The sequence below is a fragment of the Petromyzon marinus genome, chromosome 18 (genome assembly GCF_048934315.1).
Source record: "Petromyzon marinus isolate PM22_M1 ecotype Great Lakes invasive population chromosome 18, UKy_Petmar_22M1.pri1.0, whole genome shotgun sequence".
Taxonomy (NCBI): Eukaryota; Metazoa; Chordata; class Hyperoartia; order Petromyzontiformes; family Petromyzontidae; genus Petromyzon; species Petromyzon marinus.
In genome coordinates this window covers 9,209,821-9,237,530 of record NC_133684.1, presented here as the reverse complement: position 1 = coordinate 9,237,530, position 27,710 = coordinate 9,209,821, and the positions used below count along the sequence as shown (strand labels likewise).

The 27,710-nt window shown below is 57.0% G+C and overlaps 1 protein-coding gene across 1 annotated transcript; it reads right to left on the bottom strand.

The window, feature by feature from the left end:
- Positions 1 to 3,512: 3,512 nt before the first annotated feature.
- Positions 3,513 to 26,088, bottom strand: TTC29 (tetratricopeptide repeat domain 29). Its single transcript, XM_032956346.2, has 11 exons — positions 25,959 to 26,088; positions 25,267 to 25,436; positions 24,286 to 24,378; positions 22,162 to 22,385; positions 21,567 to 21,749; positions 19,975 to 20,187; positions 19,401 to 19,486; positions 17,314 to 17,405; positions 5,489 to 5,615; positions 4,735 to 5,044; positions 3,513 to 4,227 (listed from the first exon to the last, which is right to left on the bottom strand). Exons 2-11 carry the CDS (start codon positions 25,434 to 25,436, stop codon positions 4,115 to 4,117), a joined length of 1,611 nt encoding a protein of 536 aa, XP_032812237.2. The 5' UTR covers positions 25,959 to 26,088; the 3' UTR covers positions 3,513 to 4,114.
- Positions 26,089 to 27,710: the final 1,622 nt, after the last annotated feature.

The window sequence follows — 27,710 nt, the reverse complement described above, 5'->3', positions numbered from 1 at the left end:
AACCGACCATTAAAATTATAGACTGATCATTTCTTTGTCAGTGGGCAAACGTACAAAATCAGCAGGGGATCAAATACTTTTCCCCTCACTGTATGTAGTCCAGCAGATGTTCTTGCTTGGACCCGGCATGCATCCATGATGTTGTGTGGATGCGCCAATGCCGGAACAGCGTGTTGGTAATTACAAGCCCATGGGCTACACAAAAATCTAGCAGCCTCCTACCGTTGTTATTGAGCTGATCTGGCCCATGCCCTCCAATCACTCCAGACCAGGTGCTAGCATCTTGACCAACTTGAGCAATGAAGTCACCCAACAAGATGACTATCCCGAGGGGCCACTTTAGCCAGTACATGTGACAGGAGGTCATAGAAGGCATCTGACTCATCGGCTTTGCCTGCATCCCTCCACGGATGTTCGTCTTCGGTGGGGGCATAAATAACCACGACCACCACTCCTCGCCTCCGGTTGATGGGAAGGCGAGCCCAAAGTAGCCTGGGGCTTACAGCTTCCCACACCTCACCGCCACGCTTCCACGCACCCTTCATTCTTTTGTTCAAAGGAAGAGCCACACCCTGTTGTTTGGCAGTCTGCTGCCCCGAGTAGAGGACTGTCCACCCCTCATGGTGGCAGGAGCCAGAACCAGTCCACCGGACCTCCTGAATGCCACAGAGATCCAGGTGGTACCGGTCCAGCTCCCGACAGAGGAGAGACAGCCTCTCCTCCGCAGTGAGCGTTCGAACATTCCATGTGGCCACACAAAGTGGCTTTTCGTTGTTTCTGGAGGAGCCCCGAGGGTAGAGATTCAATCTGCTGGCTCCGCCAATTGGGGTTTGGCCAGGAGACGTCATAGACGCCTTTCCCCCCCGGGGCCTCCGGCACAAGTTTATTAGTTACATATTTAAATCGTGGTTTCATGGTAATTTTATGAAGGTGGAAGCGTTACCAGCCCCTCGCACCCGTCCAGAGCCCCCGTTTAGCCACTGTGGTGGTCACAGACGCCATGAGGGGAGGGGCCAATCGGAATTGGCCCTCTCCCCACAACAGGGTTGCCCGTCCGGCACCGCGAGGAGGTAGGGGGTTGTTTTGCCACACACACACAGCCACACACACACACAGCCACACAACAACAACAACAACCGCCATTCGCCACTAAGTGGCGGTAACGTCACCACGACGCTTGTGCCAGGCCATGTGCACCTTGAGGCCACGTGAAGTGTCGAACGCCCGCTGGCAGGAGGTCACAGGGCTGACTCAGGTGCCACGGGTCGACTGAGATGACTGGCTGATGCACCACCTGTGCCCCCTACTGTGCCAACCTGCTGTGCTTTAGCCACCCGGTGCTCCGCTCGTTGTTGTGAGCGTCGCTCCTCCGCCCTCCGTTGTTGTTGGAGGGCGACTGCCTCCAACTGCCCAGTAGCGTCCTTCATGAGCCTCCTCCACAGAGGCCGATCTTGACACCGCTGGTACCAGTCATCGGCAAGTCCACTCAGTTCCACGTCCTCCTGTAACCACATCACTCCATCTCTTCTCTAGCCCGTGCCGCACCCGTTTAACCCCCTCGATCCGGCCGAACAAAAGCTGTTTCGGCATGCGGTGGCTGGGCATGCGGGCTACATGACCCAGCCAACGCAGCCTTGCCTGCCGGAGGAGCTCACCGATGGGACCTTGTCCAGGTCTTTCAAGGATTTGTGAGCGCCTCACACAATCCAGCCTGGTTAAACCCAAGATGGATCGTAGGCAGGCTAGCCTAATGTTTCTAACCGGCGAAGATGTTCCATTAGGGGGGTCCACGTTTCGCAAGCATAGAGAAGGGAGGGAATGACCGTGGCCGAGAAGACCTGAAGCTTAGTGCTGAACGACAGACCAGGTAGCTTCTACACAGCGTTACGCAACCGATGAAAGTATTGCCGCTCGACTGATTCGGAGTGAGACCTCTGCTGTTAAACTGGATCCGGTCATAAGCACACTGCCCAAAACAACCCCCTACCTCTTCTTTGGCTCTTTCGGTAAAGTCACGTAGAATGTTGTGGCCGAAACGTCGTGAGAATTTTATTGTGTTATTTTATTTTATTAATTTATTATTTTATTCTCATTCTACGTGACTTTACCGAAAGAACCAAAGAAGATGAATCCTTGCAGTCACGAAAGCTTTAAATCGAAACCCCCTACCTCCTCGCGGTGCCGGACGGGCAACTCTGTCATGGACAGTGCTATGGGGGGAGGGCCAATTCCGATTAGCTACTCCCCTCATGGCGTCTGTGTCCACCACAGTGGCTAAACGAGGCTCTGGACGGGTGCAAGGGGCTGGTAACCCCTCCACCTTCAATTAATTACCACTAAACTACGACTGAAATATGTAACAGCCACACACACACACACAGCCACACACACAGATACACACACACAGCCACACACACACAGCCACACACACGCTGGTCAGTGCGGGTTGGTGAACGGAAGCGTGGGGGGGGGGGTGGCAGATGTCACTCGCCTCAGACGTTGGCCGCGGCCCGGGATTGATATCAGCTCGTCGGGTTGAAAGCGCAATGCGGCACTGCTCCCAAACACCACCACGATCACCATCGTCATCACCACCAACACGATCACCATCATCATCACCACCAACACGATCACCATCACCACGATCACCATCATCATCACCACCAACACGATCATCATCATCACCACCACGACCACCACCACGAGTCGACCTAGGTGAGGCCCAGAACCGGTTGAGATAATTGTCACCGGTGTTGGCCTTGAGCGGTCATCGAACTTGGGTCGCCGGATTCGTAGCGCAGCGCGCTCACCCCTACACTACCGCTCCCCACTCTAAATGCGCACGAGCGGAGACGCATATCGGGAGCGCGTCCCGCCCCCCGCCAGCCCGCTCCGCGCACACCGCGGATCCATTCCGCCTCTCCCTCCATCCTGCGCGTGGCCCAGCAGGTGCGGCTCACGCGCACGGGGCCACGTGACCGAGCCCACGCAGGTGCGGCGAGGTCCAGGGCCTCGTGAGCACACCGAGATGTTCCTGTACCCCTTCCCGCCTCCAATACATTTACCCCACATCGCCTCCCCCACGTGGGCTTCAATTCTCCTGCACCTCCACCCCACCCGTTACCCCCCCACCCCACCCCACCGGATCTCCCATCCGTGCATCCGAGTGAGGGAGCCTCGCAGAAGGGAGAGCTGCGGGGGAGTGGATGAGGGAGAGGAGCGTTGGATTGGGGGGGGGGCGGAAGCAGGGGGTGGGGGAGCAGTGGGGGAGGGGGGGGGGTGCCCGCCGGTCCCCGCTCGGGCTGCGCCTCAGGCTGTGCCCGCGGCCGCGCATGCGCCCGCGAGCTTCTCACGGAGCGGATCCACGGGGAGGCCGGGTCCGCGACGGGGAGGGAGAGAGAGAGAGAGGGGAGAGAGGGAGCGGGGAGTGAGGGAGTGGGGGGGGGAGTGCTCTAACTCATTACCCCTCGGGGTGCGCGGCTCCACGTCAATAATTAATGGGCGTCGGCAAATTAGCGTTAAAGAGATGCTTTATTAGTGGGGAGGGATGGAGGGGAGGGATGGAGGGGAGGGGGAGCGGGGGATGGAGGGGGCAGGGGGAGCGGGGGTGGGCGGGAGGGCGCGTGGAGGTTACGGAACCAGGGGCCCTCCGCGGGACCCGCACAGCGCGGAGACCGCGAGAAGCGGAACCAACGGAACGGCCGGGAGAGGAGCCACACGAATCGGCAGAGGTGGAGGATCCCCCACGGCCCGCGGGTCCAACTTCATTTACTCCGCCCCGTCTGTCCGTCACTGCAAGCGTCTTAGCCGCACTAACCGGATACTAGGGGGGGGGGGGGAGGGTACGTTCGTCTTGGCAACAGCGAAACGCGTCTCATGTTAGCGCAACGCCCGGGCCACTTGTGCCAATGCAAGGAGGCGTCTCGCTTAGCTGTGCGTGCGTTCGTGTGTGTGGGGCGGGGGGGGGGGCCCTGTGAATTTGAAAGTCCGATGTGGCCTTCAGTAAAGAGGTCCCCCACGCTTTGTAATCGAGGCACCAAGCGAGGAGGCTAAACATAAACGAGTAACACCACGCGACCCCCGTAAAGGGGTCCCACGAGCCCCTTGACCACGCTCATGCCGAGGTCACGGCCCCTCCCCCCTCAGCTTCGCTCGGGCTCACGTCCCCCCGGTGGGTCTCGGAGCCGTCATCGCTCTCCTCCTCCTTGTCCTCGTCCCCCTCGGCTCCTGTAAAACACGGGGCGGGCGGTAAGGGGGGGGGGGGGGGCTCCGTGTGTCTCAACCCTCGGAGTGAAACAAGTGAGGGGGGGTCCCGGCGAGCGGAGGGGAGGGAGGGGGGGGGCGGGTTGGTCGGGTGGCCCCTCCACAACCCTCCGCGCCGGTCTCACGCCTCAGCGCCCCCCCCCCCCCGCCCCTCACCGCGTCGCCCCCTCGCCCTTTCACCGTCACGCGGCTGCGTCCACCGCGCCTCGCACGGCGACGCAAGCGCTGACCCCACCGCCCCCCCCTCCCTCCCTTCCCCAGCCGCCCTCCTTCTCTCAGCGGCCCCTCTCATTCCGCGCGGCCCAGAAGAGGTAACGCGCCGCCGGCCACCGGGGCCCCGAGTCACGCGCGACGGCGCCGGGCCCATCGAGCGTGCGGGCCCCGGTGCAACTGCACCTCGGTCCGATGCGTCCGCCGCACGAGTGGCGCGCGCCCCGCGGGTGAGATGTTAGTGACCGGCCGCCCGCTCACCCAGCTCGGCCTCCAGGGAGTATCCGAGGCGCGAGTCCTTCCACGAGAGGAGGCGCTCGAGGGCACCGCGAGCGGGGCCCGAGGCGGAGCCGGGCCGCGCCAGGCCGAGGAGGGCGAGGTCGGCGGCGAGGGCCGGGAAGAGCAGCGCGGCGCGGGCCACGCCGCAGCGCGCGCGGACCTCCGTCAGCAGCGACTCGGAGGGCCCTCGGGGAGCCGAGGATGACGAGGCCCCCTCGGCGGGCCCCGCGGCCCCCGCTCGGGCACGCTCCAGCGCCGCGTCCAGCAGGCGGCACGCGGTCCGCGCGGACCCCTGCGGCAAAGGCGACGCGCGCTCAGAGCGGGGTCTCGCCACGCCGGGGCTTGTGACTAACTGCCCCCCCCCCCGCCCACCACCACCAGCCTGGGATGTGATCCCGCGCGAGGCGCGATGCGTGACAGGAGCTAATAAAGTGCGGTAATGAACGAGAGCGCGTGAGTCTCTAATTATACAGCGGAGGATGTAACCAGCGCGGATAATTCATCACGCGCGCGATGGCAGCGGCACTGCTCCTAAATACTGCCCCTAACACGACCCAGTCCTGTACCCCTAACACTCCTAAACCTGACCCTAACTATACCCTGGCACGACCAATACGCATGACCCTGACCCAAACTCAGTCGAAGTGTCCCCCGTGAGCTCTGCTCCTCTGCGAGAGGGGAAGCGAGCTCACTGGAGGCCGCTTGGCGGGGGGGTGGGGGGCAGAGGGCGGCGCACCTTGGCGAGGTGAATGTCCGCGAGGCGACAGCTCGCGTCCAGCAGCTCCGCCTCCTGCCCCCTCGACTGCCGCGATGCCTCCAGCAGCCGCTCCAGGGAACGCTGCGCCTCGGAGACGCGGCCCAGCCTGGAGCGCGCACGCACTCGTTAACTCACTCGTACACACCTCACTCACTCACTCGTACACACCTCACTCACTCGTTAACTCACTCGTACACACCTCACTCACTCACTCATACACACCTCGCTCACTCACTCACTCACCCGTACACACCTCACTCACTCACTCGTACACACCTCACTCACTCACTCGTACACACCTCACTCACTCGTTAACTCACTCGTACACACCTCACTGACTCACTCGTACACACCTCGCTCACTCACTCACTCACCCGTACACACCTCACTCACTCACTCGTACACACCTCACTCACTCACTCGTACACACCTCACTCACTCGTTAACTCACTCGTACACACCTCACTCACTCACTCATACACACCTCACTCACTCACTCATACACACCTCGCTCACTCACTCACTCACTCGTACACACCTCACTCACTCACTCACTCGTACACACCTCACTCACTCACTCGTACACACCTCACTCACTCGTACACACCTCACTCACTCACTCGTACACACCTCACTCACTCACTCGTACACACCTCACTCGCTCGCTCTCTCACTCACTCGCTCACTCACTCACTCACTCGTACACACCTCACTCACTTGCTCGCTCGCTCACTCACTCGTACACACCTCACTCACTCACTCGTACACACCTCACTCACTCGCTCACTCGCTCACTCACTCATTCACTCGTACACACCTCACTCACTCGTACACACCTCACTCGCTCACTCACTCATAGACACCTCGCTCACTCACTCACTCGCTCACTCACTCACTCGTACACATCTCACTCACTCGTACACACCTCACTCACTCGTACACACACCTCACTCACTCCTACACACACCTCGCTCACTCAGACACCTGACTCACTCATGCATCCCTCACTCACTCATTCCTACGCCACTCATTCATTACGCACACACCCCTCACTCATGCTCACCTCACTCATTCAGACACCCCTCACTCACTCATCAACAAGGACAGTCGCCACCCGCCACTACCTGTCGGTGATGTCACCACGGAACTTGTGCCAGGCTAGGTGCACCTTGAGGCTACGTAGAGTGTGGGACGCTTGCTGGCAGGCCATGGGACAGACCCAGGTGCCATTGGTTGACTGACTGATATGATTGGCAGATGCACCACCTGTGCTCCCCACTCTGCAAGCTCTGCTCTCCGTTGTTGTTGGAGGGAAACTTCCTCCCAATTGCCCAGCAGCGTCCTTCACGAGCCTCCTGCACAGAGGCCATATCTTGACACTGCTGGTACCGGTCATCGGCAAGTCCACTCAGCTCCACATCCCCCCTGTACTACATCAGCCCACCTCTCCTCTAGCCCATGCACCCTACTCATCCAATCACCCTCCCAGATAAACATGAGTCCATACCTTCTGTCACACACACCCTACCACGCTCGTTTATCACCCTTTATCTGGCCAAACATAACATTTGGTTCTTTCGGTAAAGTCACGTAGGTATAAAATAAAATAAATCACAACACAAGCGTCCATTATCAGGTGGGAAAGCATGGTCTGCTGGACGCTTGTGTTGCGCCCGAAACGTCGTGCTTTATTTTATTTTATACCTACGTGACTTTACCGAAAGAACCAAAAATTATGGATTACTGCAGTCACGAAAGCTTCAAATCAAGATCAAACATAATCTGTTTGGGTACGCCCCTACCCTCGCACCAAGTCACCCACCTCCGATTAGCACAGTTGGCTACGTACGGTACAAAATATGTTTAAAATACGTACAAAGTTCCCCGTATAGCCTTAACAGGCTGTTAGCGAACACCTATCAAGGCCGGAACAGTACACGAGGGGGTGGGTGGCCACCACCACGCCCGGCCGCCTTTGTGTCTCCAGTGGCGATGTTTATACACCGCACCAGGTACTGTACTATTTTGAGGCTGCGTCGACCTAGGGGACGCCCCGAACCGGTTCAGGTAACCGTCACGGGTGTTGGCCGTGAGAGGGAATCGAACTCGTGTGGCACACCCTGCACTCACAGCAACTCACCCACACACCCCGACCCTCACAGCAACTCACCCACGCACACACTCCCACACACACCCCGACCCTCACAGCAACTCACCCACGCACACTCCCACACACCCCGACCCTCACAGCAACTCACCCCCACACACCCCGACCCTCACAGCAACTCACCCACGCACACACTCCCACACACACCCCGACCCTCACAGCAACTCACCCACACAGCCCGACCCTCACAGCAACTCACTCACGCACACCCCGACCCTCACAGCAACTCACCCACACACACTCCCACGCACACTCCCACACACACCCCGACCCTCACAGCAACTCACCCACACACACTCCCACACACACCCCGACCCTCACAGCAACTCACCCACACACCCCGACCCTCACAGCAACTCACCCACACACACACTCCCACACACCCCGACCCTCACAGCAACTCACCCACGCACACTCCCACACACACCCGACCCTCACAGCAACTCTTACGCCATCTAGTCACGCACGCCGACTTGAGAGCATCTGTGGAGCTTCCATCGCCCCCCCTCCCGCTACCCCTCCCCCCCTCGCCCGCGCTTCCTCGTCGCGATCAATGCCGTCTCGAGCGGCTCCCCGCGGGATGAACGCGTGGTCCGGGCTGCCCGACCTCTCGACAGGAGGCGGCTCTGCCCGCAGGGACGCATGCAGGGCGAAAGGCGTACCCCGTGCCCCCCCCCCCCCCCCCACGTGTCTCCTTGTGGTCATTGCGTTACCTGTGTCCACTGTCCCCGTGTCTCTCGGTCCCATGTGTTCCTTGTGTCTCTGTCCCACGTGTTCCTGTGTCCCCGTGTCTCTCTGTCCCACGTGTTCCCGTGTCTCTCTGTCCCACGTGTCCCCGTGTCTCTCTGTCCCACGTGTTCTCTGTGTCCCACGTGTTCCCTGTGTCCCCGTGTCTCTGTCCCTGTGTCCCCGTGCCTCTGTCCCTGTGTCCCCGTGTCTCTGTCCCATGTGTCCCCGTGTCTCTGTCCCTGTGTCCCCGTGCCTCTGTCCCTGTGTCCCCGTGTGTCTGTACCATGTGTCTCTGTCACTGTGTCTCTGTCCCCGTGTCTCTGTCCCTGTGTCTCTGCCCCTATGTCCCCGTGTCTCTGTCCCTGTGTCCCCGTGTCTCTGTCCCTGTGTCCCCGTGTCTCTGTCCCTGTGTCCCCGTGTCTCTGTCCCTGTGTCCCCGTGTCTCTGTCCCATGTGTCCCCGTGTCTCTGTCCTTGTGTCTCTGTCCCTATGTCCCCGTGTCTCTGTCCCTGTGTCCCCGTGTCTCTGTCCCTGTGTCCCCGTGTCTCTGTCCCTGTGTCCCCGTGTGTCTGTCCCATGTGTCCCCGTGTCTCTGTCCTTGTGTCTCTGTCCCTGTGTCCCCGTGTGTCTGTCCCATGTGTCCCCGTGTCTCTGTCCCATGTGTCCCCGTGTCTCTGTCCCTGTGTCCCCGTGTCTCTGTCCCATGTGTCCCCGTGTCTCTGTCCCTGTGTCCCCGTGTCTCTGTCCCATGTGTCCCCGTGTCTCTGTCCCTGTGTCCCCGTGTCTCTGTCCCATGTGTCCCCGTGTCTCTTTCCCACGTGTTCCCTGTGTCCCCGTGTCCCCGTGTCCCCAAGCGTCATTCCTCAATACTGGACGGGGATTTTCACGCACATAAAGACAAAGATCCCCCGTATAGCATTAACAGACCGTTGGGGCAAGTGCTGTTAGCGAGCACCTATAAAGCCCGGGACGGCACACGATGAGATAGGTGCCCAGCACCATGTCCCACCGCCTTTGTCTCCTCAGTGGCGATGTTTACTACACACCGCACAAGTACTGTACTCATTTGAGGCTGAGTCAGCCTAGGGGAGGCCCAGAATCGGAAGAGATAATCGTCACTGATGGTGGCCGTGAGTGGGATTCGAATTATTGTCGCCGGGTTCATAGCGCAGCGCGCTAACCACACACACACACTCACACATACTGCAACACTCACATACTCAACACACTCACATGCTCCAACACTCACACACGCACTCACATAATCAAACAAACACACTCACATACTCCAACACTCACACACACACTGACATACTCCAACACTCACACACACAATCAAACAAGCAAACTCACATACTCCAATACTCACTCACACACTCACATATTCAAACAAACACACATACACTCACATACTCAAACAAACACAACAACCGCCATTCGCCACTAAGTGGCGGTGACATCACCACGACGCTTGTGCCAGGCTATGTGCACCTTGAGGCCACGTGAAGTGTTGAACGCCCGCTGGCAGGTCACGGGGCAGACCCAGGTGCCACGGGTCGACTGACTGAGATGAGTGGCTGATGCACCACCTGTGCCCCCTCCTGCGCCAACTTGCTACGCTTTAGCCACCCGGCGCTCCGCTCGTTGTTGTGAGCATCGCTCCTCTGCCCTCCGTTGTTGTTGTAGAGCGATTGCCTCCAACTGCCCAGCAGCGTCCTTCACGAGCCGCCTCCACAGAGGCCGATCTTGACACCGCTGGTACCAGTCATAGGCAAGTCCACTCAGCTCCACGTCCTCCTGTACCACATCACTCCATCTCTTCTCTAGCCCGTGCCGCGCCCATTTCGCCCCATCGATTCGGCTGAACAAAAGCTGTTCAGGCATGCGGTGATTGGGCATGCAGGCTACACGGCCCAACCAACGCAGCCTTGTTTGCCGGAGGAGCTCACCAATGGGACTTTGTCCAGATCTTTCAAGGATTTGTGAGCTCCTCACACAATCCAGCCTGGTTAAACCCAGGATGGATCGTAGGCAGGCCAGCCTAAATGTTTCTAACCGGCAAAGATATTCCATTAGGGGGGCCCACGTTTCGCAACTGTAGAGAAGGGAAGAAATGACTGTGGCGGAGAAGACCTGAAGCTTCGTGCGGAGCGACAGACCAGGTAGCTTCCGCAACCGATGAAAAGATAATGCCGCTCGAGTCATTCGGAGTGAGACCTCTGCTGTTAAACCGGAGCCGGTCATGAACACACTGCCAACGTATGGGAAACACTCCACTCTCTCCACAACTGCCCTATCACCAATTGGGAGTTGTGGGGGTGGAGTGTCCGATGGTACAAAATACCCAGGCAGGTGCTTAGTTTTGGTGGAACTGATGGAAGTTCCCACCTCTTAGTGAGAAGCTCCAGGTTCAGCAGCAGCGCCTCCAACTCCTCCTCTGCATGAGCAGCAATTACCAGATCATCGGCATACATAACATGGTTGAACAATAGGGAGCCACCCCTTGACCGCACCCGGGCATCGATCAGCCTCCCATTGTATCTGTTCCAGATGGAAATTCCTCCAGTACAGCTGTTGAAGGCTTCACGAACTACGTGATCGAAATAGATGTTAAACAATGTGGGAGCCAGAGGACATCTCTGTCGCACCCCAAGGTGCACAGGGAATGGCATCGACTCCCGGCCACGTAGTTTTATCCGGGCCCGCTCACCAACAAACACACTCACATACTCAAACACACTCACATACTCCAACACTTACACTCACATACTCCAACACTCACATACTCCAACACTCACACACACTTACATACTCCAACACTCACTGACACTCACATACTCCAACACTCACACACACTCACATACTCCAACACAACAACAACAACCGCCATTCACCACTAAGTGGCGGTGACGTCACCACGACGCTTGTGCCAGGCTATGTGCACCCTGAGGCCACGTGAAGTGTCGAACGCCCGCTGGCAGGAGGTCACGGGGCAGACCCAGGTGCCACGGGTCGACTGACTGAGATGACTGGCTGATGCACCACCTGTGCCCCCTAGTGTGCCAACCTGCTGTGCTTTAGCCACCCGGCGCTCCGCTCGTTGTTGTGAGCGTCGCTCCTCCGCCCTCCGTTGTTGTTGGAGGGCGACTACCTCCAACTGCCCAGTAGCGTCCTTCACGAGCCTCCTCCACAGAGGCCGATCTTGACACCGCTGGTCCAGTCATCGGCAAGTCCACTCAACTCCACGTCCTCCTGCACCACATCACTCCATCTCTTCTCTAGCCCGTGCCACGCCCGTTTAGCCCCCTCGATCCGGCCGAACAAAAGCTGTTTTGGCATGCGGTGACTGGGCATGCGGGCTACATGACCAAGCCATCGCAGCCTTGCCCGCCGGAGGAGCTCACCGATGGGACCTTGCCCAGATCTTTCAAGGATTTGTGAGCTCCTCACACAATCCAGTCTGGTTAAACCCAAGATGGATCGTAGGCAGGCCAGCCTACATGTTTTTAACCGGCGAAGATGTTCCATTAGGGGGGTCCACGTTTCACAAGCCTAGAGAAGGGAGGGAATGACCGTGGCCGAGAAGACCTGAAGCTTAGTGCAGAGCGACAGACCAGGTAGCTTCCACACAGCGTTACGCAACCGATGAAAATATATTACCGCTCGACTGATTCGGAGTGAGACCTCTGCTGTTAAACTGGAGCCGGTCATAAGCACACTGCCCAGGTATGGGAAACTCTCCACTCGCTCCACAACTGCTCCATCACCGATTGGGAGTTGTGGAGGTGGAGTGTTCGATGGTACAAAATACCCAGGCAGGTGCTTAGTTTTGGTGGGGCTGATGGTAAGGCCCCACCTCTTAGTGGCACGCTCCAGTCTCAGCAGCAGCGTCTCCAACTCCTCCTCTGAATGAGCAGCTATTACCAAATCATCGGCATACATAACGTGGTTGAGCAATAGGGAGCCATCCCTTGACCGCACCCGGGCATCGATCAGCCTCCCATTATATCTGTACAATATGGAGATTCCCCCGGTACAGCTATTGAAGGCTTCACGAACTACGTGGTCAAAGTAGATGTTAAATAATGTGGGAGCCAGAGGACATTCCTGTCGCACCCCAAGGTGTACAGGGAATGGCTCTGACTCCCGGCCACGTAGTTTTACCCGGGCCCGCTCACCATCATGAAGGTCCTTAATGATCGTGAGCAGAGGGTCAGGTACTCCAAAAGCACGAAGAACAACCCAGAGCCCAGGCCTACTGATGGTATCATAGGCCTTGACCAGGTCAATAAAGCAGAGATGTAGGTCTTGTTGGAATTCCCTACACCTCTGCTGTAGCAGACTCACATACTCCAACACACACTCACATACTCCAACACTCACGCACTCACATACTCCAACACTCACACACACTCACATACTCCAACACTCACACACACTCACATACTCCAACACTCACACACGCATTCACATAATCAAACAAACACGCACATACTCCAACACTCACACGCACTCACGTACTCAGAAAACACACTCACATACTCAAACACTCACGTAATAATCAAACAAACTCACTCACATACTCCAACACTCACTCACATACTCCAACACTCACACACACTCACATACTCCAACACTCACACATACTCACATACTCCAATACCCACACACACTCACATACTCCAACACACACTCACATACTCCAACACTCACACACACTCACATACTCCAACACTCACACACGCACTCACATAATAAAAAAACACTCACATACTCCAACACTCACACGCACTCACGTACTCAGAAAACACACTCACATACTCAAACACTCACGTAATAATCAAACAAACTCACTCACATACTCCAACACTCACTCACATACTCCAACACTCACACACACTCACATACTCCAACACTCACACATACTCACATACTCCAATACTCACACACACTCACATACTCCAACACTCACACACACTCACATACTCCAACACTCACACACACTCACATACTCCAACACTCACGCACACTCACATCCTCCAACACTCACACACACACTCACATACTCCAACACTCACACACACTCACATACTCCATCACACACTCACATACTACAACACTCACACACACTCACATACTCCAACACTCACACACACTCACATACTCCAACACTCACACACACACTCACATACTCCACCACTCACTCACATACTCCAACACTCACACACACTCACATACTCCAACACTCACTCACATTCACATACTCCAACACTCACACACACATTCACATACTCCAACACTCACACACGCACTCACATAATCAAACAAACACACTCACATACTCTCACACTCAAACACACTCACATACTCCAACACTCACTCACACTTACATACTCCAACACTCACTCACACTCACATACTACAACACTCACACACACTCACATACTCCACCACTCACACACACACTCACATACTCCAACACTCACATACTCCAACACTCACACACACACTCACATACTCCACCACTCACTCATACTCCAACACTCACACACACTCACATACTCCAACACTCACTCACACTCACATACTTCAACACTCACACACACATTCACATACTCCAACACTCACACACGCACTCACATAATAAAACAAACACACTCACATACTCCAACACTCACTCACACTTACATACTCCAACACTCACTCACACTCACATACTCCAACACTCACTCGCACTCAAATACTCCAACACTCACGCACACTCACATACTCCAACACTCACACACACTCACATACTCCAACACTCACACACACTCACATACTCCAACACTCACTCACACTCACATACTCAAACACTCACGTAATAATCAAACAAACTCACTCACATACTCCAACACACACACACATTCACATACTCCAACACTCACACACGCACTCACATAATCAAACAAACACACTCACATACTCTCACACTCAAACACACTCGCATACTCCAACACTCACTCACACTTACATACTCCAACACTTACTCACACTCACATACTACAACACTCACACACACTCACATACTCCACCACTCACACACACACTCACATACTCCAACACTCACAACCACTCACATACTCCAACACTCACACACACACTCACATACTTCACCACTCACATACTCCAACACTCACACACACTCACATATCCCAACACTCACTCACACTCGCATACTCCAACACTCACACACACATTCACATACTCCAACACTCATACACGCACTCACATAATCAAACAAACACACTCACATACTCCAACACTCACTCACACTTAGATACTCCAACACTCACTCACACTCACATACTCCAACACTCACTCGCACTCACATACTCCAACACTCACGCACACTCACATACTCCAACACTCACTCACACTCACATACTCAAACACCCACGTAATAATCAAACAAACTCACTCACATACTCCAACACTCACACACACTCACATACTCCAACACTCACACACGCACTCACATAATAAAACAAACACACTCACTCAAACACTCACATATACTCACATACTCCAACACTCACACACGCACTCACATAATCAAACAAACACAACTCACATACTCAAACACTCACATACACGGTACGCGCGTTCCGTTCCGGCAGTGATCGCCCAGGTGGGACCGGCAGCGCTTATTACCTGAGCCGGGAAAACAAACACGACCACCCCCCCCAAACCCGCCACGCACCCCCATCACGCCGTCTCCCCCCCGTCTCTGCGCCAGCTGAGATATGAGCGCTCCGTCCCGTCCCGTGGGCACGGCGAGGATCGGCCGAGTAATAACGCGTGCGTCGCGGCGCGGGCCGAGGGGTTAAGAGCAATAACATCGTGGCCCTGTTTGCCCATGCGCCTCCACATCGATCGCATCGCCGCCGCGATCTAAAGACGTCCGAGGGCCGCGGGATTAAACAACGGGGGCCACCTCCTGACCTGACACGGCGTCTACCCCCAACCCCACCCCCCACTAAACAACAACAACCACCACCACCGCCACAACCAGCAGGGGCCTCTACCAGTCGGAAGCAGTAGCAGCACCATGAGCATCAGCAGTAGTACCATGAACATCAGCAGTAGTACCATGAACATCAGCAGTAGTACCATGAACATCAGCAGTAGTACCATGAGTATTATCAGCAACAGTAGCTGATTCATCATCAGCAGCAGCGTAAATACTCGAAGCATATGCAATATGAGCCGTAGCAGACGAACAAATATCAAGAGCAGCAGCAGAATCACCATCGTGAGCAGCATTATCAGCAATCATCACAATCATCACCATCATCACCATGCTCCGGATCATTACCATTCGCAGCATTCATCATCAACATCATCATCAACATCATCATCAACATCATCATCAACATCATCAGCGACATCATCATCAACATCATCATCAACATCATCAGCAAAATCATCAACATCATTATCAACATCAGCAGCGACATCATCAGCAACATCAACATCATCGTCAACATCATCAACATCATCATCATCAACATCACCATCAACATCATCAGCGACATCATCATCAACATCATCATCAACATCATCAGCAAAATCATCATCAACATCATTATCAACATCATCAGCGACATCATCAGCAACATCAACATCATCATCAACATCAACATCATCAACATCATCATCAACATCAACATCATCATCATCAACATCATCAGCAACATCATCAGCAACATCATCATCAACATCATCAGCAACATCATCATCAACGTCATCATCAACATCATCAGCGACATCAACATCAACATCATTATCAACATCATCATCAACATCATCATAAACATCATCAGCAAAATCATCATCAACATCATCATCAACATCATCATCGACATCATCATCAACATCATCATCAACATCATCATCATCAACATCATCATCATTAACATAATCAGCAACATCATCATCAACATCATCATCATCAGCAGCAGCAACATCATCATCATGTAGCAGCTACTACACACATGTAGTAGCTACTACATGTGTGTAGTAGCTACGCACATGTAGTAGCTGCTACACACATGTAGCAGCTACTACACACATGTAGCAGCTACTACTTATGTAGTAGTTACTTCACATGTAGCAGCTACTACACATGTAGTAGCTACTACATGTAGCAGTTACTTCACATGTAGCAGCTACTACACATGTAGTAGTTACTTCACATGTAGTAGCTACTACACATGTAGCAGCTACTACATATGTGTAGTAGCTACTACATGTGCTACTACACATCTGTAGTAGCGACTACATGTGTAGTAGTAGCTACTACATGTGTAGCAGCTACTACTACACATGTAGTAGTAGCTGCTACACATGTAGTAGTTACTTCACATGTAGTAGCTACTACATGTGTAGTAGCTAATACATGTGCTACTACACATATGTAGCTGCTACACATGTAGTATCTCCTACACATGTAGTAGCTACTACACATACAGTATGTAGTAGCTACCACATGTAGTAGCTACGGCCCCCGTACTTTCAAGGGCACCGGGCTAAACGATTTCAAGCTATCAATTCCGGTTCAAGTGATTCTACACTTGCTCTATCACTATAGTACTATACCGCCTTCAACTTTTATGAACGACTGGGTGTTTAAGGTTAGGGATTTGTCGTATTATCTGGCTGTAGAGCAAATGAAAAAATACAATTACTTTACTGTGCAAGTAAAAATTTGCGTTTTAATGTTTTTTATTTATTTAGGGCCCCCTTTATAGCATATGCTACAGGCCCCGCACGAGCTTAATCCGGCACTGGTCACACCCCCACGACCACTACCCCCCTCGGACCCCTTTCCCAGCTCGACCCTCGCCACCGGGGCCCCCACCGGTACCTGAGCAGCGCCTCCGCCACGGAGCGTGCGGCGCGGGCCCTCGCGGCCGCGTCCTTCAGCGCCGCCGACAACTCCTCGGCGGCGAGCAGGCGCTGCGGGGCGCGCAGGGCAGGGGTCGTGGGCAGCGGGGTCACGGGCAGCGGGGTCACGGGTCACCGGGGCAGGGAGCAGAGGGGCAGCGGGGCAAGAGGGGACGGGGATTGCAGGGCGGCGGCGGGGGGGGGGGGGAGACGCGGGGATGCAGGAGGAGGAGGAGGAGGCGGCACGCCATTAGCGGCTGGGGTCAGTGTCTCGGCGCGGGCGCTTTCACGCGCGTGCCTCCGCGCAGGTGAGCGCAGGTGAGCGTCCCGTAGTGCAGGAGAGCATCTCAGCATAGGTACACTCGGGGTTCCCGGTGGAGGTGAGCGCAGGTGGTAACCTCTCAATACAGGCGCGGTCGTGTCGGTGGTAGTAGAAGAAGCTCAACACAGGTGAGCGCAGGTGAGCGTCTCTCAGAGTTGTGCGCCTTGCAGCGCAGACACCCGTCCCCCTCACCTTCCTCACCTTTCAGCCCCCCTCATTCCCGCCCTTCATCGCCCCCCCCCCCGCACGCCGACACCGTGGCTCATGATTAATGTAGAGGCGCGATCGCCGTAAGCAGTAGCGCAGCGGCTTCTGTAGGAGCGAGCGTGATTAAAGATTAAAACTAAACTCACATTTTTCTTGTGCCTTCAAGTAATGGAATGCGCAGAATAAATGATTAATTCCGTTTCAGATGGGGGCATTATCAGCCGGCCCGTAGGGGCCACACGGGCACTCAGGCACGCAACTTCTCACTCGTGGACGCTGCGTGGCTCCCGCTGTCCCACCGGACCCAGACCCTAACCCAGTCTCTCGTCCCCATGAACCCAGAGCCGGTCTCTAACTCAGATCCAGACTCTAACTCAGACACGAGTTCCCACGAACCAATCCCAAGGCATAAAACCCCATGGTTCGCAGAGTTCGACTTAGACCCGTCCAATTCTCGTGCGCCTGTCCAGGCAAATGAGTTCGGAGGTGTCTCTTGTCTCTCGCCCAGGCCCCTGTTGTGTACCTCCAGGTCTCACGCACCGTGGAACTGTCATCTCACTTTCATCTCTCATGCCTGTGCTCGTTGAGCCCAGGTCTCCCTTCAATTTGAGTCTGAATTTGGGCCCTCAGCTGTGCTTACGAACAAAGCGGCGTCTGCGTCGTCGGAGCTTCCACGCACGCGGCGCGCAGAAATCCGGGCGCCGCGCTTAGCACCTCGCGTCGCAACAAAGATTAAACGCGGCCGAAGACACGGCACAGACTTAATTCGACGCAACGAAACATCAATAATGCATAACGCGAACGCAACGGGTCGGGCAGATCGGGGGGGGGGGCGCGGCGGCGCTGGGCACGGCTCGCGCCCGCCGTCCCGGCTGGCGCTTCCCCCCGCGCCGCCCCTCACGATGACCGCGCCGCAACGTTGATGCAACGTCTCCGCATCGGGAGCAAAACCGCTTGGACACAAAACAGGGAACTATATATATATTAACACCATAAATCACCCCGAGCGCAGTGCCCCATCCCATCACACCTCACAAGCTAAGCAGGGTTGGGGGCCTCGCGTGAGTCTGTATCTCAAAACATGCACCACGTGGAGACGTCACTGCGCAATTTTCGCATTTTCGCGCAGCTGCATGGTTCCACCTGTTCATCATGAGGCTGCTGCCAAAGCCGTCTACTGACATCTGAGACAAAAAAAAGCGCTTTACAGTTCCTCGGACTCCTCCGGTGTAAATCAATATTCTGATTCTGACTCACCAACCTCCACGTGGGCACAGAAGCGGGACTCAGCGAGTCCTGGCCACCACACGAAACAAGAATGGGGAGAGTTCGCGTGTCCTTACAAATCGGCCCTGGGGCAGTGGAGGATCGGGGGGGGGGGGTACGATGAGAGCAATCACCACCCCCCCTCCTCCCACCTAGAGCCCTATAAAAAACCTTAACATTTCGGGATCGCCCTCCCCACCACCTGCCCGTGCCCCCCCCCCCCCCGGGAAGTTTCTCGATCCTCCGCGGCCCCGGGTAGGCGAGGATGGTACCTGCAGTGCCGAGTCGGTGTCACCCGTGTCCAGCAGCGCCAGGCCGAGCCAGTAGGAGGCCTCCTGCTGTGCGCGGCTCTCCTGCCCTGCGCCCCCACGCAGAGTTCACGACCCCCCCGGGAGGGGGGAGGTGGAGGGGCGGGGCCGGGGGTCAACGTTCAGATTCCGTCTCGAGAGTCTGAGCCACGCTTCATAGTTCCCCATCTGAGACCGACGCAACTTGAAAGGGAAAGTTCAAAGCGACGAGCGACAACATCCTAGCGACTCTACTAGGGCGGCGGTGCAGATTCACGAGCGATCCCACACCTGCGTTGCGGCTCCGCTATCGGCGCTTTTTTTTGACTCTGCGGAGTGAACTCGGTAACTTGTCCCGCGGCACTGGCCACGGCGTCAGACGGTCTATCGAGCGACGCCTAGTGGCTGACCGAGGTTCGTGTCAGCGACTTCAGCTTTTAAAGAGATGGGCTCTTCGCAGCCCCCCCCACCGCCCGAACACTCAAAAGCCCAGGGGGTGTGCGTGGCTGCTCGATAAGAACTGTCTGGGCCGCCCCTCCGCGGCCGTAGGGTCCCTCACCGTGACAGGCGAGGCTCAGGGCCTCCTGCAGGGGCCCCAGCGACTCATGGGCCTCTCCTCTATCCAGGGCCCGGCGGCCGAGCTCCGTGAGGAGGCGGCTGAGCAGGGTGGAGGAGCGCGCCTCGTGCTCCCGTCCCGACGCGTCCCGCCAACCCTGGGCCCGCACCAGCGCGTGGTAATCCCGCAGAATCGGCAGGGCCCCCTCCAGGTCCCCTGCGTGATACAGGAGTCAACTCTAAAAGTGTTGTCTTTCTGTGATAAACACCGGGAACTAATCACAGCTATCCCAGGGCACTATTATTTCATGCCCCCCCAGACTTACTCCCACAAAACCACACGTAGGTCACCTCACTCTACTCCCCTCCGCACACTCTCCTATCTCACCCCTCTCATCTCACCCTGCTCCCCTCTCGATGCACTCTCCGCCCCAGCAGACAATGCTGTCCGTGGAAGCTCTCAGTCAAGCGTCGCTCAGCGAGAGTTCGTTTGTTCCTCCTCTGCCTATGACTGCCTCTTCTGTCTATAAAACAAACATGCACACTGTTTCTCTCCGGCGTCTTGGGATGGGGGTCACACTTGAAGACGCCAAAAGTAAACGCATCACGTCTCGCGGGTCGTTACCCCTGGGAATCACAGTCGTACGAGATTTTGAGTGTCTCACGGCCATGCATTGGATTCCCATGTTGTACATAATTCATCTCTATTCACTGTAGTTTCTCTCCAGCAGCTACTGATGCTGCCGATGGCTCAGGTCTAATGGAAGGAGTCAGCTCCAAAAGTTTTGTCTTTCTATGATAAACACTAGGAACTAATCACAACTATCCCAGGGCATTATTATTTTAATTACTAAGGGAGGGGAGGCGTTGTTTACTAAGTGGTGGACAGTCCATTGCGACAATGCATACTCATGTCGTAACCCCCATCTTCGTTTCTGCACGAGTAGGCTCGCCCTTCCTTGCCCGCTGCGTTAGTCCTTGTTCACTACAGACCAATGTTTCTGTGCCTCAGTTTCCTGGTGTTCCCTCTCGGTGTCTTGGGATTTTCCCAGTGGGTTTTCAGCAGGGGTAGCACGCATTTGCACTCTCGGACGGGGCATGCAAAAAAGAGCCATTTGTTTTTTTTTTGCCAATGAATTCACACCGAAGAGGAACTTTCGAAATCACGCGCGAGCTGCCAATCACCGGCCAGAGTCACAGTTACTTCCAGGGATGCCGAATCGGACGTGCCAAGGAAAGATACCGGACATCGGTGAAAGCGAGCTTCATAGCTCATCGGATTCTTCTAGCCTAAATACAGATGCTGATTTTGGAATCCGTGTCGGCACCGGTTCAGATGTCACTCACCACTGATATTAGCAGTGACCGGGAATCGCACTCGGCTCGCTGGGTCCACGGTGCACTGCGCGAGCCACTTTGCCACGCGAATAAAGTGCACGTTTATGTCACGCACAATAAAAAGCTGAATGAGAATACACTTCATAAAAACCACGTGCGTGTCGTTTTAGCGTGTGGGCCCCTCTGGAGTCTTAAGCCCTGGACAAATTCCCCATACCGGCCCCTTGGCAAGTTCTCCGAGTCGGTGAGGGCACTCACCGTGGCCGTGTCGCGCCTCCCCAAGCCGTGCCAGGGCCTCGGCCTCGCGTGGCCCCCCGCCTGCCTCGCGCGCCGCCTCCAGGCACAGGCGCAGGGCGCGGCCCTCCAGCCACGGGGCCACGTCACTGCCCCTGAAGCGCTCGGCCATGGAGAGCAGCGTCTGGCACTGTGCGTCTGCGTCTCCTGGCATCGCGGGCAGCGTGCGCACGCACATCTTTAACATCGCCACCATCGACACTGCCATCATCATCATTAACCATCAAAGCTACCCATCACCATAGTCGATATCAATACCACGATAATCATCACCACTGATATCACCACCTAGGCTACCATCACCTTCAACACGACCATGACCGTCAACACCACTAACATGGACATCATCAACAACAGCATTGGCAACAACAAACACCACCACCACCCTCACCAGCTACGCCCGCCTTCCTGCACCACCAACCCAACCCAGCTGTGCCCCCCCCCTTTCAGCACCAACCCATCCGCGCCCCCCATGGACTACCAAACGAATTGTGCCCGCATCTCCCAACCAAATCGACGCTACCGTGCCCCCCCCCCCAATTGCCCCCGCGTGCACTACCGGCCCTCGCCGCGTCCTCCGCGCGGCTGAGCAGGGCCGCCAGGTCGCACAGCTCCCGCGGCTGCTGCTCCAGAGGCGGCTCCAGGGCGAGCGCGGAGCCGGGGTCAGCGGCGAGGCGCGCGGCGCGCCGCTCCCGCACAGCGCGGAACAGCTCCGCGAAGGCGCCCACGTGGCCGTCACGGAGCAGGGAGGTGCACACATCACGCAGCGGGTCCACGCGCAGCCTGCGCACACAGCACAGGCACGGGTCGGCACACAGCACAGGCACGGGTCGTCACACAGCACAGGCACGGGTCGACACCCAGCACAGGCACGGGTCGGCACACAGCACAGGAACGGGTCGACACACAGCACAGGCACGGGTCGACACCCAGCACAGGAACGGGTCGACACACAGCACAGGCACGGGTCGCAACACAGCACAGGCACGGGTCGACACCCAGCACAGGCACGGGTCGACACACAGCACAGGCACGGGTCGACACACAGCACAGGCACGGGTCGATACACAGCACAGGAACGGGTCGACACACAGCACAGGCACGGGTCGATACACAGCACAGGAACGGGTCGACACACAGCACAGGCACGGGTCGCAACACAGCACAGGCACGGGTCGACACACAGCACAGGCACGGGTCGACACCCAGCACAGGCACGGGTCGTCACACAGCACAGGCACGGGTCGACACCCAGCACAGGCACGGGTCGGCACACAGCACAGGAACGGGTCGACACACAGCACAGGCACGGGTCGACACCCAGCACAGGAACGGGTCGACACACAGCACAGGCACGGGTCGCAACACAGCACAGGCACGGGTCGACACCCAGCACAGGCACGGGTCGACACACAGCACAGGCACGGGTCGACACACAGCACAGGCACGGGTCGATACACAGCACAGGAACGGGTCGACACACAGCACAGGCACGGGTCGATACACAGCACAGGAACGGGTCGACACACAGCACAGGCACGGGTCGCAACACAGCACAGGCACGGGTCGACACACAGCACAGGCACGGGTCGACACCCAGCACAGGCACGGGTCGTCACACAGCACAGGCACGGGTCGACATCCAGCACAGGCACGGGTCGCCACACAGCACAGGAACGGGTCGACACACAGCACAGGCACGGGTCGACACCCAGCACAGGAACGGGTCGACACACAGCACAGGCACGGGTCGCAACACAGCACAGGCACGGGTCGACACCCAGCACAGGCACGGGTCGACACACAGCACAGGCACGGGTCGACACACAGCACAGGCACGGGTCGATACACAGCACAGGAACGGGTCGACACACAGCACAGGCACGGGTCGATACACAGCACAGGAACGGGTCGACACACAGCACAGGCACGGGTCGCAACACAGCACAGGCACGGGTCGACACACAGCACAGGCACGGGTCGACACCCAGCACAGGCACGGGAAGACACACAGCACAGGCACGGGTCGACACAGCACAGGCACGGGTCGACACACAGCACAGGCATGGGTCGACACACAGCGCAGGCACGGGTCGACACCCAGCACAGGCACGGGTCGAGATCCAGCACAGGCACGGGAAGACACACAGCACAGGCACGGGTCGAGATCCAGCACAGGCACGGGTCGAGATCCAGCACAGGCACGGGAAGGCACACAGCACAGGCACGTGCCCTCCTGCCGGCGGGCGTTCGACACTTCACGTGACCTCAACGTGCACGTAGCCTGGCACAAGCGCCGTGGTGACGTCACGGCGGTTGTTGGTGGTTGGTGTACAGGTGTGTGCGCGCACCTCCGATTGTAGCACGGCTGGCTGAGGAGTGTAGCGGTTAACGCACTGCGCTCACGAACAACACCGGTGACGATTATCTGAACCGGTCCTGGGCCTACCCTAGGTCGTCTCAACCTCAAATGAGTACCCGGTGCGGTGTGTAGTAAACATTGCGGCCGGGGGGACAAAGGCGGCCGGGCGTGGTGCTGGCCACCCACCCCCTCGTGTGCCGAGCCGGCCTTCATAGGTGCTCGCTAACAGCACTTGCTCCTACAGCCTGTTAAAGGCTATTACGGGGGTTCTTTGTGCGGTACAGGTGTGTGTGTGTGTGTGTAACCCTAATTTGTGCGTACGCCACTGTCTCCGTGCGGGGGGGGCGCCGCTCGCTCTCAACTTCAGCGGGGGGCGAATCCAGCGCCAGACCCCCGTTCTGTCTCCGCGCCGCCCTGCGGGGTCAGAGAAGAGGGGTGACGGGCGCCCTGGAGAACACGAGAAACCACTGTGCGAGGGGTCGAGACCCCCTTGCCTGAACCCCTCTCACCTGAACCCCCCCTCCCCCCCACCCGAAGCTGAACCCCCTCGCACCTGAACCTCTTCTTACCTGAACCCCCCTCACACGGCCGCTGCTCACCTGAACCGCTCTCACCTGAACCGCTCTCACCTGAACCGCTCTCACCTGAACTCCCCTCCCCTGAACCCCTCCTCGTCTGAACTCCTCTCACCTGAACCTCTCTCACACGAACCCCTCCTTACCTGAACCCCCTGACTAAACCACCCCCCACCCCTTACCTGAACCCCCTCGCAACTGAACCCTCTTTCATCTGAAGCCCCTTCACCTGAACCCCCTTAACCTTGTCCTTCCCGCGCACTTCCGATTAGCACGGTTGGCTACGTACGGTGCGAAAGACGCTCAACATACATACATACACCACATTAACCCCCTTCCTCGCATGAACCCCCCTCACCTGAACCCTCTCTCACCTGAAGCCCCTTTACATTAACACCCTTCACCTTAAGTCCCTTCACCTGAACTCCCTTAACCTGCACCCCCTTAACCTGAACCCCCTTAACCTGCACCCCCTTAACCTGCACCCCCTTAACTGCAGCCCCTTCACCTGAACAGCCTCTCACCTGTAGCCCCTTCACCTGCACCCCCCCCCCCTTTACATTAACCCCCTTCACCTGAACCCCCTCTCACCTGAAGCCCCTTCACCTGCACCACCCCCGCCCCTTTACATTAACCCCCTTCACCTGTAGCCCCTCTCACCTGAAGCCCCTTCACCTGCACCCCCCCCCCCTTTACATTAACCCCCTTCACCTGTAGCCCCTCTCACCTGTGAGTGGTGCGACCCCCGGCCTCAGGCTCCCGGGCCCCCAGACTCGCGGGACCCCTCCTGTGCTGGGAGGTCCCCTTGGTGGGGGTCGTCCCTGATCCCTGCGGCTTCCCACCTTGGGCCCCCGATCGGGCCTCAGAGCCCTTGACGATGGGCGGCAGGGTCAGCATCTGAAGAGCATCAGAAAGACGACGACGATGATGTCGATGTTTCTGTTGATGACGACGGTAAATAATGATTATGATGGTGATTATTATGATGACGATAATGATGATGGTGATTATGATGATGACGATAATGATGATGGTGATTGTGATGACGATAATGATGATTATGATGGTAATGATGACGAAAATGATGATGATTACGATGACGATAATGATGATTATGAATAAGATTACGATGACGATAATGATGATTATGATGACGGTAATGATGATGGTGATTATGATGACGATAATGATGATTATGATGATGGTAATGATGACGATAATGATGATGATTATGATGACGGTGATGATGATGGTGATTATGATGACGATAATGATGATTATGATGATGGCAATGATGACGATAATGATGATGATGATTATGATGACGGTAAATGATGATGGTGATTATGATGGCGATAAGGGAAATGATGATGATGTACCCACAGGTGATGATGTAGCTACTGATGATGATGAGTGTACCTTGTCTCTTTCGGTTCGCTGTCCCTCTCGAGGTCCCTGTCACTCTCGGGGTCCCTGTCCCACTCGGGGTCCGTGTCCCCCTGTCCCTCTCGGGGTCCCTGTCCCCCTGTCCCTCTCGGGGTCCCTGTCCCCCTGTCCCCCTGTCCCACTCGGGGTCCCTGTCCCCCTGTCCCCCTGTCCCACTCGGGGTCTCTGTCCCCCTGTCCCTCTCGGGGTCCCTGTCCCCCTGTCCCACTCGGGGTCCCTGTCCCACTCGGGGTCCCTGTCCCCCTGTCCCCCTGTCCCACTCGGGGTCCCTGTCCCCCTGTCCCCGTGTCCCCCTGTCCCTCTCGGGGTCCGTGTCCCCGTGTCCTCCTGTCCCTCTCGGGGTCCCTGTCCCCCTGTCCCCCTGTCCCCCTGTCCCACTCGGGGTCCCTGTCCCCGTGTCCCCGTGTCCCCCTGTCCCACTCGGGGTCCGTGTCCCCTGTCCCCCTGTCCCTCTCGGGGTCCCTGTCCCCCTGTCTCTCTCGGGGTCCCTGTCCCCCTGTCCCACTCGGGGTCCGTGTCCCCCTGTCCCCCTGTCCCCGTGTCCCACTCGGGGTCCCTGTCCCCTGTCCCCCTGTCCCACTCGGGGTCCGTGTCCCCCTGTCCCCCTGTCCCACTCGGGGTCCCTGTTCCCCTGTCCCACTCGGGGTCCCTGTCCCCCTGTCCCACTCGGGGTCTCTGTCCCCCTGTCCAACTCGGGGTCCCTGTTCCCCTGTCCCTCTCGGGGTCCCTGTCCCCCTGTCCCACTCGGGGTCCGTGTCCCCCTGTCCCCCTGTCCCCGTGTCCCCCTCGGGGTCCCTGTCCTCCTGTCCCACTGTCCCCCTCTATCCCCGCGTCTCCAACAGCGGCGGCAGCAGCAGGAAGGCGGCTGCCTCGCGTCCCTCGCGTCTCCAGGCAACGCCGAGTCACGTGGCGGTGACGTCACGAGCGCGGGAAATAAAAACGACTTCAAAGCAGAGCACCGCGCAAAGGGCAAGGTCAGTGACATGGCGAGTGGTCAAAGGGCAGGGTCAGTGACATGGCGAGTGGTCAAAGGGCAGGGTCAGTGACATGGCGAGTGGTCAAAGGGCAGGGTCAGTGACATGGCGAGTGGTCAAAGGGCAGGGTCAGTGACATGGCGAGTGGTCAAAGGGCAGGGTCAGTGACATGGCGAGTGGTCAAAGGGCAGGGTCAGTGACATGGCGAGTGGTCAAAGGGCAGGGTCAGTGACATGGCGAGTGGTCAAAGGGCAGGGTCAGTGACATGGCGAGTGGTCAACGGGCAGGGTCAGTGACATGGCGAGTGATCAAAGGGCAGGGTCAGTGACATGGCGAGTGGTTAAAGGGCAGGGTCAGTGACATGGCGAGCGGTCAAAGGGCAGCGTCAGTGACACGGCGAGCGGTCAAAGGGCAGGGTCAGTGACATGGCGAGCGGTCAAAGGGCAGGGTCAGTGACATGGCGAGCGGTCAAAGGGCAGGGTCAGTGACATGGCGAGTGATCAAAGGGCAGGGTCAGTGACATGGCGAGTGGTTAAAGGGCAGGGTCAGTGACATGGCGAGTGGTTAAAGGGCAAGGTCAGTGACATGGTGAGTGATCAAAGGGCAGGGTCAGTGACATGGCGAGTGATCAAAGGGCAGGGTCAGTGACATGGTGAGTGGTTAAAGGGCAAGGTCAGTGACATGGCGAGTGGTCAAAGGGCAGGGTCAGTGACATGGCGAGTGGTCAAAGGGCAGGGTCAGTGACACGGCA

Coding starts and splice junctions, on each gene's coding strand:
- TTC29 (XM_032956346.2), bottom strand. CDS start 25,436: ATGCTGACCCTGCCGCCCATCGTCAAGGGCTCTGAGGCCCGATCGGGG. Junction 24,379..25,266: donor GGGGGTCGCACCACTCACAG/GTGAGAGGGGCT, acceptor CTGACCCCGCAG/GGCGGCGCGGAGACAGAACG. Junction 5,616..17,313: donor GTGGCGGAGGCGCTGCTCAG/GTACCGGTGGGG, acceptor TGCGCGCTCCAG/GCTGGGCCGCGTCTCCGAGG.